At 41.1% G+C, this 18721-nt stretch overlaps 1 protein-coding gene across 4 annotated transcripts in view; it reads left to right on the plus strand.

The window, feature by feature from the left end:
• The window catches only part of LOC121013870 (adhesion G protein-coupled receptor E4-like), a 92467-nt gene that overhangs the window by 22640 nt on the left and 51106 nt on the right, over nucleotides 1-18721 (plus strand). For all 4 annotated transcript variants that reach the window (XM_040449681.1, XM_040449680.1, XM_040449683.1 and 1 more), the window contains exons 10-16: nucleotides 348-515; nucleotides 2617-2811; nucleotides 12101-12336; nucleotides 14287-14353; nucleotides 15168-15259; nucleotides 16410-16590; nucleotides 18518-18613. In XM_040449681.1, the coding sequence (XP_040305615.1) occupies nucleotides 348-515; nucleotides 2617-2811; nucleotides 12101-12336; nucleotides 14287-14353; nucleotides 15168-15259; nucleotides 16410-16590; nucleotides 18518-18613 (1035 nt within the window). The remainder of the gene's footprint in view (nucleotides 1-347; nucleotides 516-2616; nucleotides 2812-12100; nucleotides 12337-14286; nucleotides 14354-15167; nucleotides 15260-16409; nucleotides 16591-18517; nucleotides 18614-18721) is intronic.

Raw genomic sequence — 18721 nt, forward strand, 5'->3', positions numbered from 1 at the left:
AGGCATCCTGGAACAGAAGAAGCATCTAGCAAAACACCTGACCTCCTCCTCCTTTCATCTAAGGACTTCTCACTGGTACCTCTCACTGGTTGTCCCAATGACAAGGAACGTGGGTAAAGCAGTTCATAAGAGTCAGTCCCTGGGGCTCTGAGATGACCAGAGAGTGGCAGAATAAATGAAGAATAAATCCCACAGTAAATGTGGTCATATGAAAGTCTTCCCCACAAGTGTTCTCCATGATAGGATTTTCTCATTCCAGTTTCCAAAGCAATGCATCCATGACTAACCTACAAAATTGAGATAATCAAACCAGAAAGAGCTCTACTCTCATGCTATTCTCTTTCCAGCCTGGTGGTGCGAGAGCAAAATATTTCTGTGTCTCCTGGGATGCATCAGAGGAGGGGGGCGCCTGGTCAACGCAGGGCTGCTCTCATGTGGGCAGCAACGATTCACACACCCGATGCAAATGCTTCCACCTTTCCAGCTTTGCTGTTCTCATGGCTCTTGTTCCCAAGGTACCAAGATTCATGGCCCCCTCCTGGAGTCTGTGTCCTACAAAGGGTGAGGTCGTCCTCTCCATGTCTTAGAAAGAGACTCTAAGATAAGGAATCAAGTGGCAGTGGCTCCCTTGAGAGGTAATTCCAGGAAGCACCAGTAAAGGGACTGGAGAAGTGAAATGAGAAAAGAAAAAAAATCAAGCTAATGTGGACAGCATTATCAAGCCAGTCACCACCGTGGGCATCTGGAACTTAATTCCTTCTGGAGTATTCTGGGAATCAGTGTAGGAGACACACCTGAGTCATCCTAACTGAACAGCAGGAGAGCAGGGGTATTTATATACCACCTCCTCTCAGGCATTGGTTGAAAGCTGCACCCAAGGGTTGTTAATTTTGGCATTTCCATGGGCATGAGCAGAGTAAGTTCAAGCTATCAGATAAATCCTTCAAACATTGGACAGTTGGGTGGAATCTAAGGTGATCTGGAATCAAACATCCATTATTCTGCAAACAGTGGTTACAGCTGGTCAGATGGGAAGGAAAGCCACTGACTATCACTAATGAAAAAGCATAGCTCCTTCAACTTCCCAGGTCCCAACTACAGCTACGATAAGCCACGTTTAAAGAAATTTGCCTAATTTATTCCCCTATTTCTTTTTAGCTCTCATTATTGAACAGTTACTGTATGACTGCATGATAAAATGAGGTCATGCATTATATTGCACATTTAAATGCATGACCTCATTTTATTCGCTCAACAAATTCGTGTGTGACTGCTTACTATATACTAGATGCTGTTCTGGGCATTGAGGATACAGCAAAGAACAAAACAGATAAATCCCAACCTTCACAGAGAGAGAGAGGGAGACCCAGAATCCGAAGTAGGCTCCAGGCTCTGAGCTGTCAGCACAGAGCCTGACATGGGGCTTGAACCCACAAACTGTGAGATCATGACCTGAGCTGAAGTCGGCTTAACCGACTGAACCACCCAGGTGCCCCCCAAATTTTTAATTAAAAAAATTATTTTAGAGAGTGTGTGAGCAAGGGAGAGGGGCAGAGAGAGAGAGAGAGAATCTTAAGCAGGCTCTGTGCTGAGCATGGGTCAGGGCTTGATCCCATGACCCTGGGGTCATGACCTGAGCCAAAATCAAGAGTCGGATATTCAACTGACTGAGCCACCAGGTGCCCCTCCCTAAATTTTAAATTTTATTTAATTTTAATTTATTTAAATTAAGCAGTGTGAAATGTTTTTCCATTAAACACAACTTCATTGGCAGGACTTCATTTCACTTCTGTCATCAAAAATAATAGGATCTGGGGGTGTCTGGGTGCCTCAGTTAAGCGTCTGACTTCCCTTCAGGTCATGATCTCACGGTTCGTGGGTTCGAGCCCCGCGTCAGGCTTTGTGCCGACAGCTCGGAGCCTGGAGCCTGTTTTGATTCTGTGTCTCCCTCTCTCTCTGCATGAAATACACACTGGATTTTGAAGACTTAATGTGGAAAAAAAGTACCAAAGATCTCATTAATAATTTATTTACATTGATTGTAATTTAAACTGATTACACTTTTGCTATATTGATCATATTATATATAGTACATTGGACTGATAATATTTTGAACACACACTATTAAATTAATTTGAGCTGATTCTTTGCACATTAAACTTTTTTTTAATGTTTATTCATTTTTTGAGGGGGGTAGAGGGGCAGAGAGAGAAAGAGACACAGAATCCAAAGCAGTCTCTAGGCTCTGATCTGTCAACACAGAACCCAATGCAGGTCTCAAACTACACAAACTGTGAGATCATGACCTGAGCTGAAGTCAACCTTCAACTGACTGAGCCACCCAGGCGCCCTCTTTTCACATTTTAAAATATATGGCTACTAAAAAATTTTAAATTCCACATGTGGCTCACATATTTCTGTTGAACAGCACAAGGCTAGTGGTTTTGGGTTTTCAATAACCTTGTGTGGTAAATGCACCCATTTTGAAGATGGGAATATCAACTCTTAGATTAAGTCAGTTGTTGGAGAGACTGAACTGGGACACCCATATAACTCTCCATCAGGCACATAAGCACAGAGCTGGAAACTATAACAGATCTTCACTTTGGCTCATAGGTGGATCCTGTGCTGACTATGATCACCTATGTGGGGCTGAGCCTCTCTCTGCTGTGCCTCCTCCTGGCAGCCCTCACCTTCCTCCTGTGCCGACCCATCCAGAACACCAGCACTTTCCTCCACCTGCAGCTTTCCATTTGTCTCTTCCTGGCCCATCTGCTCTTCCTAACAGGGATTGACCAAACTAAGCCTGAGGTAGGTGCTATTTTGTCTGTTGTCATAATCAAATCTAGCCATTTTGTCTTGAGGAAGGATGGGCAGAGAGACAAGAGTCAGCAGTGATAGTATTGGGGGAAAAAACAACTTTCCATTTCAATTCTCCTCATCTGTAACTCTGAATAAGACCGGTACTTTCTGAGAAGCCATTTAGCAAGCTGATAGAGAGTCAGACTGATGGCATTAACCAAGGTAACAGTATCTTCTGTAACAAAGAAACTCCAAAATGTTTGTGGCTTAGCATAAGAGTGGTTAATTTCCCACTTATGTATCCACAGAGGGTGAGAAAACGGGTTTGAAGGGTGTCTATCCTCCAACCTCAGGCTGATGGAGCCTTCTTTATCTACCATACACAGCTTTCAAGGTCATCCAAGAGTCCTTTCCATTTTAGCCAAATGGAAAGAGAAAAGAACAAGACAGAGTCCCGTGAGGGAAGTCTATATGGGCCATCTTGGAAAATGGTGCACATCACTTCCCTTCACATCCTATTGGCTAGAAATCAGTGGTGTTGTCACACCCAACTACAAAGGGTGTTGGGAAATGTAGTCTCTGGCTGGGAAGTCCCATCCCAGTGACATGTCTATAGTCTGGAATCAGGAGTGGAGTGAGTCTTGAATTTCGGGTGGACATTGGCTTTGCCACTGTTAGCTTTTGTCTTCATCATGATTACATTCATCATCATATTCAGGAAGAATTGGAGCTAAATGTTTTCCAAAGCTCCTTTTAACCCTAAAAGACTATGATCTCACAGCTAGAAGGTTATGGAAGCACTATTTCCCCCCTTCCCGGGGAGGCAGTATATTATTACAGTTAAGAGTAAGTATAGTCTTGGTGGAGGAGCCAAGATGGCAGAACAACATGGAAGCTTTTTGTGTGTCTCGCATCCACGAAATACAGCCAGACCAACACTAAACCATCCTGCACACCTAGAACACTGATCTGAAGATTAATACAACAATCTGCACAATATGAACCACAGAATTCAACAGGATGCAGCACGGAGAGGTGAACCGGGGGAGAGAGAAGCCACAGAGGACAGGCAGTCACTTTTGCGTGTGGAGAGAGGATGGAGATGGGGGGAGAATATGGGGAAAATGCCCCTCCCCAAAAGCAGCTGGAGAGAAAGTGGAAAGTTGGAAACAGCCTCAGGGACTGAACTAAAAAAAGGAGAAAGAATAAAGGAGAGGGTTTAAATTCCATTAAGACTGTAAACAGGGGGAGCACAGAGTCTGAAACTCTGCAGCTCGATACCCAGCGGTGCTCTGGTGGGAAGGGCGAATCCCCAGGAGCAGAGTGGGGCCCGGGAGGCTCTCAGGCCACACAGGGAGAAGTGGCTCCACTGCTGGAAGGACATTTGATAGAGGCTGTGAGGCCACCTGGGCCCAGCAGACCCTGGAGAACAGCCACATTCTCTGGTGCTAGAACAAGGTCATTAAGGGTGAAGGCTGGTGCCAGATGTGTGTTGTGATTTTCCATAATCCCTGAGGTGCTGCTGCTACACTGTCTTGTGAACTTTTTCTGGGCGGGCTGGCACCTGGCCGCAGTCTCTGGGCATCAGCAGCAGCATGGTCCCACAAGCGTTCCTGGATGTGGCCAGCACCCGACCATTGCTTAGTGAGGGGTGGAGGGGGTCAAAGCCACAGTCCCTCAGAAGTGGGGTGCCGTGGAAGACAGCTGCATCTGAGACAAAACTTGGGAGGGAGGTGCTACCTGGGGCTTGGTCATGGACAATGTAAAAGTGGGGAGTGGACAGAAGCCTAGACAAAGGACGGGTGTGCGATTGCTGATTGGGGAGAACAGAGTTCTGATACTAGAGACTGGGTAGCTGGGTGACGCCATTTTCACCGCTCCTGCGCATGCACACACACCTACAAGCCCCACAACAATCCACCCCAGCAAGCTAAGCAGCGCCAACTAGTGAGAACAGAGCCACTACACTAAGCCCCGCCCAACTTCGCCAACCTCACTCTTCAAGAACACAAATCTCACCTCCTGCTTAACTGATGGACTATATAAAGTGCTTCATAGTTTGACTTCTAGGGGAAAATGAAGTAATTTCAGTCATATTTCAGTCTGTTAGTACAACTATTCAATTTTCTTTCTTCCTTTCTTTTCTCTTTTTTGTTTCTTTTTCTTGAATACAGAAAGAAAAAATTCATTTTTATTTTCAATTTTTATTAAAAATATTTTTCTTTATGGGGCGCCTGGGTGGCGCAGTCGGTTAAGCGTCCGACTTCAGCCAGGTCACGATCTCACGGTCCGTGAGTTCAAGCCCCGCGTCGGGCTCTGGGCTGATGGCTCAGAGCCTGGAGCCTGTTTCCAATTCTGTGTCTCCCTCTCTCTCTGCCCCTCCCCCGTTCATGCTCTGTCTCTCTCTGTCCCAAAAATAAATAAATGTTGAAAAAAAAATATTTTTCTTTATTTTTTTTCTATATTTTTTACTTTTGTGTAATTTTTTCAAATTCTATTTTACTTCCATCATTTCATTTTAGTCTACTTCACTGTATTCATTTTTTCAAATTTTCAAATAATTTCCTTTTTCCCCCTCCTTTTTTCACTAATATATCAAGCCACTTTCAACACCCAGGCCAAACACACCTAGGATCTAGCATCATTTATTCAATTTTGTGTGTGTGTGTGTGTGTGTGTGTGTGTGTGTGTGTTTGCTTTTAATTTTTTAATTTTAATATTTTCTTAATTTTTTATTTTAATTTTTTCTACCTCATTAATTCCTTTTCTCCCTTCAAAATGATGAAACAAAGGAACTGACCCCGAAAGAAAGAGCAGGAAGAAATAACAGCCAGGGACTTAACCAACACAGATACAAGCAAGATGTCTGAACCAGAATTTAGAATCATGATAATAAGAATACTAGCTGGAGTCGAAAATAGATTAGAATCCCTTTCTGTGGAGATAAAAGAAGTAAAAGCTAGTCAGGATGAAATAAAAAGTGCTATAACTGAGCTGTAATCTTGTACAGATGCTGCAGCGGCAAGGATGGATGAGGCAGAACAGAGAATCAGCGTTATAGAGGACAAATTTATAGAGAATGATAAAGCAGAAAAAAGAGGGAGACTGAGGCAAAAGAGCACGATTTAAGAATCAGAGAAATCAGTGACTCATTTAAAAGGAACAACATCAAAATCATAGGGGTCCCAGAAATGGAAGAGAGAGAAATAGGGGTAGAAGGGTTATGTGAGCAAATCATAGCAGAAAACTTTCCTAACCTGGGGAAAGACACATCAAAATCCAGGAAGCACAGAGAGCTTCCATTAGATTCAACAAAAACCGACCATCAATTAGGCATATCATAGTCAAATTCACAAAATAGACAAGGAGAAAATCATGAAAGCAGCAAGGGAAAAAAAAAATCCTTAACCTACAAGGGAAGACAGATCAGGTTTGTAGCAGACCTATCTACAGAAACTTGGCAGGCCAGAGAGGAGTGGGAAGATATGTTCAATGTGCTGACTCAGAAAAATATGTAGCCAAGAATTCTTTATCCAGCAAGGCTATCACTCAAAATAGAAGGAGAGAGAAAAAGTTTCCCAGATGGACAAAAATTAAAGGAGTTTGTAAGCACTAAACCAGCCCTGAAGAAATTTGAAGGGGGACTCTCTGAGGGGAGAAAAGATTAAAATACATACATACAAACATACATACATACATACATACCAAAAGCAACAAAGATTAGAAAGGACCAGAGAACACCACCAGAAACTCCCAACTCTACAAGCATCATAATGACAATAAACTCATACCTTTCAATACTCACTCTAAACGTCAATGGACTAAATGCTTCAATCAAAAGACTTAGAGTAACAGAATGGATAAGAAAACAAGATCCATCTATATGCTGTCTACAAGAGACCCACTTTAGACATAAAGACACCTTCAGATTGAAAGTAAGGGGATGGAGAACCATCTATCATGCTAATGGTCAACGAAAGAAAGCCTGAGTAGCCATACTTTAAGCCATATCAGACAATACTTAAGCCATACTTTAAGCCATACTTAAAGCCATATCAGACAATCTAGGCTTTAAAATAAAGACTGTATCAAGAGATGAAGAAGGTCCTTATGTCACAATTAAGGGGTCTATCCACCAGGAAGACATAACAATTGTAAATATTTATGCACCAAATGTGGAACACCCAAATATATAAATCAATCACAAACATAAAGTAACTCATCGATAATAATACCATAATAGTAGGAGACTTCAACACCTCACTCACAGCAATGGACACATCATCTAATCAAAAACAAGGATGGGGAGGCTGGGTGGCTCAGTTGGTTAAGCGTCCAACTTCAGCTCAGGTCACGATCTCGTGGTCCGTGAGTTTGAGCCCCGTGTCAGGCTCTGGGCTGATGGCTCGAAGCCTGGAGCCTGCTTCCGATTCTGTGTCTCCCTCTCTCTCTGCCCCTCCCCCGTTCATGCTCTGTCTCTCTCTCAAAATAAATAAATATATAAATAAACAAACAAACAAACGTTAAAAAAAATCAACAAGGAAACAATGGCTTTGAATGACACACTGGACCAGATGGACTTAACAGATATATTCAGAACATTTCATCCCAAAGAAGCAGAGTATACATTCTTCTCCAGTGCACATGGAATGTTCTCCAGAATAGACCACATACTGGGACACAAATCAGCCCTCAGCAAGTACAAAAAATCAAGATCATACCATGCATATTTTCAGACCACGATGCTATGAAACTTGAAATCAGCCACAGGAAAAAATTTGGAAATGTAACAAATACTTGGAGACTAAAGAACATCCTACTAAGGAATGAATGGCTAACCAAGTAGCTGAAGAGGAAATTAAAAAGTATATGGAAGCCAATGAAAATGGTAACACCACAGCCAAACCTCTGGGATGCAGCAAAGACAGTCATAAGAGGGAAGTATATAGCAATCCAGGCCTTCCTAAAGAAGGAAAAAAGGTCTTAGATGCACCTTACACCTTAAGGAGCTAGAAAAAAAACAGCAAATAAAACCCAAAACCAGCAGAAGACAAGAAATAATAAAGATGAGAGCAGAAATTAATGCTATCAAAACCAAAAAAAAAAAAGTAGAACAGGTCAATGAAACCAGAAGCTGGTTCTTTGAAAGAATTAAGAAAATTGATAAACCACTAGCCAGTTTGAACAAAAAGAAAAAGGAAAGGACCCAAATAAATAAAATCAAGAATGAAAGAGGAGAGATCATAACCAACACAACAGAAATAAAAACTATAATAGAATATTATGTGCAATTATATGCCAATAAAATGGGCATTCTGAAAGAAATGGAAAAATTCCTAGAAACATATACACTACCAAAACTGAAACAGGAAGAAATAGAAAATTTGAACAGACCCATAACCAGTAAATATATGGAATTAGTAATAAAAAATCTGCCAAAAAACAAGATTCCAGGGCCAGATGGATTTCCAGGGGAATTCTACCAAACATTTAAGAAAGAGTTAACACCTATTCTCTTGAAGCTGTTCTAAAAAATAGAAATGGAAGGAGAACTTCCAAACTCTTTCTATGAGGCCAGCATTACCTTGATTCCAAAACCAGACAGAGACCCCACTAAAAAGGAGAACCATAGGCCAATTTCCCTGATGAACATGGATGCAAAAATCCTCAACAAGATATTAGCCAACTGGATCCAACAACACATTAAAAAAAAAACTATTCACGACCACGTGGGATTTATACCTGTGATGCAGGGCTGGTTCAATATCTGCAAAATAATTAACGTGATTCATCACATCAATAAAAGAAAGGACAAGAGCCATATGATCCTCTCAATAGGTGCAGAGAAAGCATTTGACAAAATACAGCATCCTTTCTTGATAAAAACCCTCAAGATAGTAGGGATAGAAGGACCATACCTCGAGATCACAAAAGCCATATACGAAAGAACAACTGATAATATCATCCTCAATGGGGAAAAACTGAGAGCTTTCCCCCTAAGGTCAGGAACAAGACAGGGATGTCATTCTAACCAGTGTTATTCAAAATAGTATTGGAAGTCTTAGACTGTGCAATCAGACAACACAAAGAAATAAAAGGCATCCAAATCGTCCAGGAGGAAGTCAAACTTTCACTCTTCACAGATGACATGATACTCTATGTGGAAAACCCAAAAGATTCCACCAAAAAACTGCTAGAACTGATTCATGAATTCAGCAAAGTTGCAGGATATCAAGTCAATGCACAGAAATCGGTTGCATTCCCATTCACCAACAATGAAGCAACAGAAAAATCAAGGAATCAAATCCATTTACAATTGCACCAAGAACCATAAAATACCTCGGAATAAATCTAAGCAAAGAGGTGAAAAACCTATATGCTGAAAACTATAGAAAGCTTATGAAAGAAATTGAAGAAGACACAAAAAATGGAAAAATATTCCATGCTCCTGGATAGGAAGAATAAATATTGTTAAAATGTCGATACTACCCAAAGCAATCTACATATTCAATGCAATCCTTACCAAAATAACACCAGCATTTTTCACAGAGCTAGAACAAATAATTCTAAAATTTGTATGGAACCAGAAAAGACCCCAAGTAGCCAAAGCAATCTTGAAAAAGAAAACCAAAGCAGGAGGCATCACAATCCCAGACTTCAGGCTGTACTACAAAACTATAATCATGAAGGCAGTATGGTACTTGCAGAAGAACAGACACTCAGATCAATGGAACAGAATAGAGAACCCAGAAATAGACCCACAAATGCATGGCCAACTAATCTTAGGCAAAGCAAGAAAGAATATCCAATGGAATAAAAACAGTCTTTTCAGCCTGTGGTACTGGGAAAACTGGACAGCAACATGCAGAAGAATGAACCTGGACCACTTTCTTACACCATACACAAAAATAAAATGGATGAAAGACCTAAGACAGGAAGCCATCAAAATCCTTGAGGACAAAGCAGGCAAAAACCTCTTTGATCTTGGCCACAGCAACTTCTTACTCAACACGTCTCTGGAGGCAAGGGAAACAAAAACAAGAATGAACTACTGGGACCTCATCAAAATAAAAAACTTCTGCACAGTGAAGGAAACAATCAGCAAAACTAAACGGCAACCGACAGAATGGGAGAAGATATTGGCAAATGACATATCAGATAAAGGTTTAGTATCCAAAATCTATAAAGAACTTATCAAACTCAACACCCAAAACACAAATAATCCAGTGAAGAAATGGGCAAAAGACATGAATAGACACTTCTCCAAAGAAGACATCCAGATGGCCAACCGACACATGAAAAAAATGCTCAACTCCCTCATCGTCAGAAAAATACAAATCAAAACCACAATGAGATACCACCTTACACCTGTCAGAATGGCTAAAATGAACAACTCAGGCAACAACAGATTTTGGCGAGGATGCGGAGAGAGAGGAGCTCTTTGGCACTGATGGTGGGAATGCAAACTGGTGCAGCCACTCTGGAAAACAGTATGGAGATTCCTCAAAAAATTAAAACTAGAACTACCCTATGACCGAGAAATTGTACTACTGGGTATTTATCCAAGGGATACAGGTGTGCTGTTTCAAAGGGGTACATGCACCCAAATGTTCATAGCAGCACTATCAACAATAGCCAAAGAATGGAAAGAGACCAAATGTCCCTCGATGGATGAAGGGATAGAGTAGATGTGGTATATATACACAATGGAGTATTACTTGGCAATCAAAAAGAATAAAATCTTGCCATTTGCAACTATGTGGATGGAACTGGAGGGTGTTATGCAAGCAAAATCAGTCAGAGAAAGACAAATATGACTTCACTCATATGAGGACTTTAAGAGACAAAACAGATGAACATAAGGGAAGGGAAACAAAAATAATATAAAAATAGGGAGGGGGACAAAACAGAAGAGACTCTTAAATATGGAGAACAAACAGAGGGTTACTGGAGGGGTTGTGGGGGGGGTGGGCTAAATGGGTAAGAGGCACAGATTCAAGGAATCTACCCTTGAAATCATTGTTGCACTATATGCTAACTAACTTGGATGTAAATTTTTTAAAAAAGAGTAAGTATAGTCTTGGGGTGCCTGGGTGGCTCAGTCAGTTAAAGCATCCAACTCTGGCTCAGGTCATGATCTCACAGTTCATGAGTTGAAGCCCTGCATTGGGCTCTGTGCTGACATGTCAGAGCCTGGAACCTGCTTCAGATTCTGTGTCTTCTCTCTCTGCCCCTCCCTGCTCTCACTCTGCCTCTCTGTCTCAAAAATAAATAAGCAATAAGAAAAATTTAAAAAGATTAAGTATAGTCTTTAAAGATGGTTTGCGTTTCAAATCCCTTTTTATTTTTTAGTTGTATGATCTTGGGTGAGATTTTAATCTCTTTGGGCTTTAGTTTCCTCATTAGAAAATGGGCAGAGATTGGCAAATGACAGTGCTGAGGCTAAGTCAGGCCTACCTTCTGTTTTTGTAAAAAAAAAAAAAAATGTTTCGTAAAATAGTCTTTTTTTTATTGGAACCATAACTACCAATGTCTGAGGGCTTAAGAAGAGAGATGTCCCAACTCAGATAGATAGAGCAAATTCTCTCTTCCTCCATAAAAATTTAATTTAGGCTCTCCATTGATTGGATGATGCCCACCCTCATTGGTTAGGGTGATCTTCTTTGCTCAGTTTACTGATTCAAATGGTAATATATACCTGAAACACCCTCACAGACACACCCAGGAATAATGTTTTACCAGTTATCTGGGCATTTTCCTTAGCTCAGTTGAGTTAACACAAAAAAATTAAGCATCTCACCTACCCAAAGGATAAGGGCCATGGAATATTCATCTACCAACTCTGATCCATCATGGATCTGAGGACTGTTTGTGTGGTATTTATTCCTCAGCACTTCTGGCCTGCCCCATCCATGGGGTAAGCATGGGCCAGTGAGAGCTCCCCACAATGTGTTGCCCGTAGGCAAAATGTCATAGGTGTTAGGATTGAAAATGCAGGGGGCATCTGGGTGGCTCAGTCGGTTAAGCCTCCGACTTCAGCTCAGGTCACAATCTCGCAGTTCATGGGTTTGAGCCCATGTCGGGCTCTGTGCTGACAGCTCAGAGCCTGAAGCCTGTTTCAGATTCTGTGTCTCCCTCTCTCTGCCCCTCTCCCACTCATGCTCTGTCTGTCTTTCTCTCTCTCGAAAGCAAATAAACATTAAATAAAAAGAAAATGCAGGTCAACATCCAGGAAATGTCAACTGCTGAGGATCGGATCAGGTGGAGACAACACTCCTAACTCTTGTCTCCCCTGCAGGTGCTGTGTTCCATCATCGCTGGTGTGCTGCACTACCTCTACCTGGCCTCCTTCACCTGGATGCTCCTTGAAGGGCTACAGCTTTTCCTAACCGTCAGAAACCTCAAGGTGGCCAATTACACCAGTGCAGGCAAATTCAAGAAGAGGTTCGTGTGCCCTTTTGGCTATGGGGTTCCAGCTCTGATTGTGGCTGTGTCTGCAATAGTAGGACCCCAAAATTATGGAACATATGATCGGTAAGAATGATGTGTGCCTTTAGGGTAGAAGTTGTGTCCATGGCTGATGTGAGATCTGAAATCAAAAAACATTTCAGCACATTTGCTGTTGTGAGTTATACATCAAACCAGTCCTTTTTTTTTTTTTTTTTTTTTTTTAGCCAGAATTCTATTTTCTCTTCAAAATTCCTAGAGGAATGGTTCTCAGCATCTTTGGGGTTGGATCCTCTTAAGAACTTTGGTAAAACCTAGAGCCTATTTCCCCAAATAGGGAAATGTACCTTTCAGACAAATGTACTTACACATAAAATTTTGAATTCAGTTTAGGAAATTAGGGAGGAAAAAAAAAGCACATTTGGGAAACTCAGGAACATAAAAGCCCACCTGTGGTCTCTATGTTCTGTAGGATTCTGAAAGAGTAGGTTGAATAGGTTGAGGTTAATCCCCCAAATGTAAAGAGTAACAACGATAGCAATAAATCTAGAGGTCCTGTTCTGTATCAGAGATAACACAGTATTTTCTTATTCTCCCCATGACCCTGTGGAATCAGCACTGTTTGTTACTTCATACACAGGACACCTGGTACTTAGTCCATCTAAGAAACTTTCTCAAGGTCACAGCTAAAAAGAGAGTAAGTTCAGAATTCCCAAGGCAGCATTTTTAGCCTGACTAAAGAAGTTTAGAAAGCTCCATAAAGTTAGTTGAAGAAGCTGGTATATTGGCAATGGGGCTTAGGTTAGGAAGTAGGTATACATGTACTAAGGTATCATGTACAAAGGTGTCCCTCTTGAAGAAAACAAGCCCCATCTCCAGCTTGAACCATACATCCTGCCAGAATGATTCTGGAGATACAGTGGCAGGGTAGATCAGGGGTTGGTAAACTTTATAAAAGGCCAAATTGTACCTGTTTTGTCTCTACGGGTCGTATGGTCTTTGTGGCAATTACCCAGTGTTGTCCTTGTAGTGAGAGAGAAGCCAAGTCATAGACCATATGTTAATGGATGAGTGTGGCTGTGTTTCAATAAAACTTTATCTATAAAAACATGGGGTAAACTGGATTTGCCCTGTGGGCTATTGTTTACAACCCTTAGAATAGAACTTAAGTGTGGGAGCTTGTCTGCCCACTCAGTGTTGGCAATTGCTTGTCAAATTGACCAGTTTTATGCTGTGAGGTCTCTGTTTAGAATAAGTTATGCTAACTTGGCCAACATAAGCCATGACATAATAAAAGGTATTTGGGCAGCTGAGTATTTGGTATATGGAACATATTTAATTTGTGTTGGTAATTTTTATTGCTGTAGCTGTTACTATTTTTACTCTCTTTCTTATAGCAATCATTATTAGGGTACTGTTTATTGAGCCTTACCTCTTTGCCAGGAACTGTACTCAAATTTGTACACATTATCTCATTTTAATCTTTCCTACAAGATCTATATTAGGAAAACTGCAAAATCCTGATGAAAGAAATAAAAGAAGTTTCAAATAAACGGAGAGATAGTCCATGTTCATGGATAGGAAAACTCAATATTGTCAAGAAGTCAGTCTGTCAGTTCTTCCCAACTTGATCTGTAGATTGAATGCATTCTCAACCACATTCTCAGAAAATTATTTTGTAGATATTGATACAATTATTCTAATGTTTGTACAGAGAAGAAAAAGACCCTAAATAGCTAACACAATATTGAAGGAGAACAAAGTCATAGGAGCGACCCTACCTGACTTCAAGACTTTGCATATAACCACAGTAATTATTTAACCTTTTAATCCTTCTGTTTGCCCCCACTCTACACTTGGGGAAACTGAGGCTTAGAGCACACGGCTTATGTCAGATGAGGACCCATGTCTGATTCCATCTAAAGTCCAGGCTCTGAATTAAATGATTCCTGGCACTGGTTGGATCTTGCTATAGGAGTCTGAATTCAACACCTTTGCCTTCTGAGAAATAGCTAATGCACACCTTTCTCTCAACAGCTGCTGGCTCAAGCATGATAAAGCGTTCATCTGGAGTTTTATGGGACCAGTGGCAGTCATTATCTTGGTGGGTGACTAGTGATAGTTATTGATGTGCCTGCCCTGGGTTTGCCAAGCATAGTGTGTTTCTTTCTGTTAAAGCAGAAGTGAGGTGAAGATAAGGAAAATATAGTCTAATGTGATTTACCCCTCTTCCTGAAAACACAGTCTCCATATCTCTTTCCCAGACTCCCTCCTGGTTCACTTGTTACTCTGATGTAATATAACCCTCTGCTGGAGATTCTTCTAAAAATCCACATTTGTTCATTCAACAACTATTTAGTGGGGCATCTGTGTGGTTCAGTCGGTTAAACATCCAACTTCGCTCAGGTCATGATCTCGTAGTTTGTGAGTTTGAGCCCCGCATCGGGCTCTGTGCTGACAGCTCAGAGCCTGGAACCTGATTCAGATTCTGTTTCTCCCTCTCTCTATGGCCTTCCCCCACTCACACTCTCTTTCCCTCTCTTTAAAAAAATAAGTAAACATTTTTAAAAAATTTTTAACAAATATTCAGCAAATATCTACTCTTCATAGAGTGATATGTTTTCCTGTTTGTCAGCAACTTCCTGATCACATCATTGTCCTGCTATAGCTATCAAGAGTACTCTTTCACTTTCTAGGTGTCTTGGTTTGAATGATAAATTATATAGTCACCCTAATCAAGCACCAAGTGCCACAAATTCATATATACACAATGTGCTGTATAAAAGACCAGACCATAGCATAGCATCCAACGAGGCCTGTATCTTTTGGGGAAAGATTCTTAGGTCCAACTCAAACTAGGTTGCATGACCTGGACTCCAGAGAAAATTCCAAGTCAACTTTTAGTTCTGTGTCCACAGATAAACTTGGTGCTCTACTTTCAAATCCTGTGGATTTTGAGAAGTAAACTTTCCTCCCTCAACAAAGAAGTTTCTACCATTCAGGATACCAGGTAAGAAGACCCTAGAATCCGTGGTATCCACAGATTTTTTCCTACAGGACTACTTTTCTTTCTGACTGGGAATGAAAAACCCATATAAAAATCTAATATAAAATATCCTGGTACTGGATAAAGGGTAAGTGGGGTACAATTTCTAGAAGTAAAAACTATAATTTTCAGGTAGCTTAATGTACTTCTTGATCTCTTTCCTCAACAAATATTCATTGGGTGCTCCTGTGTGTAGCATACTGTTCGTATGAAATTCATGCCAAGAGTATCAATATTATCATCTCTCCCCAACCTCATGAGTCCACCCACTTCTGGGGGCTCCATTATCCTTGGGTGTAGACACTCAGTTCTTACTGGCACTGATCTAAATAACTGGAAATAATAAGAACAACTAATATTAACTAGGAACTTGATAGATGATGGGAATTTACCAATATTGTTTCACTGAATGCCTATAACTCCAATCTATGAGGTGGGCATGACTACTATCCCCCATTGATATGAGGAGCCGGTACTCATGTTACCCAAAAGTGGGCAAGAGTCAGGTGCATTGGTGAGTCAGATGAACAAAACTTAAGGAGCATCTTTCCAACTTCAGACCCTGGCTTTGATCTCCTCTACTTATCATACCAACCAACATCTCCTAGCCTTGGTGTTTTCTGCCCTAGAGGGTCAGAGTGTCCCCCTTCTTAGTGTTTCCTCATCCTTCTACACATGTATGGATGAGTGTAGGCTCACACCATGTGCATGCACACACTCACACACGTCAGCTGTCCCAGACAGTTGCCATCAACAACGCTTCTGTTTGACAAAACACAATTTTCTTGAAGAAGCCCAACAGCATGCTATGATCTGAAGTCATGATATCATCATCAGTATACATTTTCAGTACAACTTTCTAGAAGGCACTTTCCACACATCTTCCAATAGGTTCAGATAAATCATTTCCAAGAATAGGAGAAAGCATTATTCTCAGAAGCAGTGATTGAAAGCATGGGTTCTGCCTCATCTTCAAGTTGTATGACTTTGCATGAGTCACTTAAGCACATGAGGTGATGCGAAGTTTAAATCAGGTAATGCGTGCAAAGCATTTAGTACAGTGCCCAACATATAATGATCAGTGATAGTTACTATTACTCCTGTTCCTTCCCAGAGTCATGACATTTAAAGCCATTGCTCAGCTATTTATACTGGGCTGTTCTTGGGGCCTTGGCTATTTTATGGTTGAAGAGTTCGGGAAGGTGATCGGATCAGTCATTGCCTACACATTCACCATCATCAATGTCCTGCAGGGGGTTTTGCTCTTTGTGGTACACTGTCTCCTTAATCGCCAGGTAAGGCTAATTGTTTTATTTATCACCAGCTGAGTCCCACCATCTTATTGAATGGCTATTCACATTCTCACCCTTTTCTGATCTTTTATGTTTGTATCTTGTGGTTGCCTTGATTCTGGGAAAAAGGTTTAGGTGCTGCTTGGGTATGCTGTGTGTTCTGGGTGCATCTAACTAAATTTCACATTCCAATCTCTATCTTAAGAGTGTGCTTTTGTCAGCTGGAGATGACAGGACAAAATATCATAGATCATGTGGCTTGGACAACAGAAATATCTCTTATAATTCTGGAGGCTGGAAATCTGAGGTCAGGGTGACTGTGCAGTTGGGTTCTGGTGAGAATGCTCTTCTTTTTTTTTTTTTTTTTTTTTTTTTTTTTTTCAGAAGTCCACCTTCTTGCTGTGTCCTTCCATAGGAGAGACAAGGAGAGAGAGCTTTTATGTTTCTTTTTAACAGGACACTAATCCTATTGGATCAGGGCTCTACCATTTATTCTTAGTCACTCCTATAAAGGTCATATCTTCAAATACAATCATCCTGGGAGGTTAAGCCTTTAACATACGAATTTTGAGGAGACACAACTTAGTCCATAGCAGAGAATTTATCAGTCAGGATATTCAGTGGGTGACAACAATAAAGTTTATCTCTTGCTCATGCTACATAACTGTGTCTTGATCTACATTGTCTTCACTCTGGGATACAGGCTGAAGGGGCAGCCCTTATCTGGAATATTGGTATTCTTGTGGCAAAGGGAAAGGAGATCCTGGCCAACTGTACCTGAATTAGTTCTCTTTCATTGGCTGGAGCTAGTCATGTGGCCATACCTGAGTTCACCAGAAAGAGGACACATAATCCTCTTACAGTGTAGAGCACTTTAGGGAGGGGCACTGGAAAATTTGGCATAACATGCCAAAAACAGAGAGACTTCAGCTCTAGTGTTAGGTTTTACACTGAGTAGGCTGCTGTGTGGGCAGCTTTCTTACCCTCTCTGAGCCTCAACTCCTCATCTGTGTATATGGCAATACGTGCCTCACAGGGTTGAGAATTAAATGAGATAATGCAATATGAATCTCCTCGCGCGGTTCTTGTGAGGGTCATTATTATAATTTTACTCCTCATAGAATATTGGAAACAATTTTCCTGACTTCCCCCACCCTCCCTTTGCTATTGAGTGGAACTACCATCAATTAAGATGCTTGTGGCAAAAAGACCATCGTAACACTTTATCAATTTCTCTTTCGTCTTCTAGTGCCTTCTCAATGCTTGGTACTCCTCACACCCAAAAATGAAGTACAACTTAAGTGTATTGGTAAAATAATGTTGAGTATTAAGTATTTAAATATCTTTTTCAGACATGTTAAGCAGGTTACATGAAGGGAATCCATGTAATCACAGGGGGTGTTTGTACGTAGTGGTTAGTTTGGGGCCCTGAGTAAGAATCATGAGGTGTTGAATTCTGTCTGTATGACCTTGGGCAAGTCCATGTACTTCCACAAGCTTCAGATTCTTTACCTTCAATTGCTGATAAGGGAAGAGCCTTTGTCCTTTGGCTTATGGAAGATGACATTGCATATGGTGCAAAGTGTATTGAACATAGCTTCATCCTTATAATCACCACCAGCAGCATCACCATAATCACCTTCACCATCCTCCTCCTCCTTGTTCTCAGCATCATCATCACGACCACTTTGATGAACCACTGGGTTCAAAGTCTCTCTGTAGAAACTTTGTAGTGCCCAACATCTAGTAACTAGATGTTACTTTTCCACAATGAGAAAGTTGAGTTTCAGAATGAATTAACAAGAGGACTATACAGAAAAGTAATGAAAAGGCAGTCATAGGGCTTGGCATCTATATCTTTGGCCTCCTATTTGGGGTCCTTTCTCTCTAACCAAGCTCTGGACATGACACAAACCTCTATATTCCTCAGGTGCGAATGGAATACAAGAAGTGGTTTAGTAGGATCTGGAAAGCGATTGAGACTGAAAGCTTTGACGTATCTCGCTCTACGATCCAAACCAAAATGGTAAGTGAGACCAGCTTCTCTGCAGTGATGTGTACTTGCTAAACCCAACGTCTCCTACAACCAAGACCTTCCTGGTCCTTGATCTAAAAGAAAAGAGAAATTTCATTA

This window comes from Herpailurus yagouaroundi, unplaced genomic scaffold, assembly GCF_014898765.1.
Source record: "Herpailurus yagouaroundi ecotype Mexico unplaced genomic scaffold, PumYag 200, whole genome shotgun sequence".
NCBI lineage: Eukaryota > Metazoa > Chordata > Mammalia > Carnivora > Felidae > Herpailurus > Herpailurus yagouaroundi.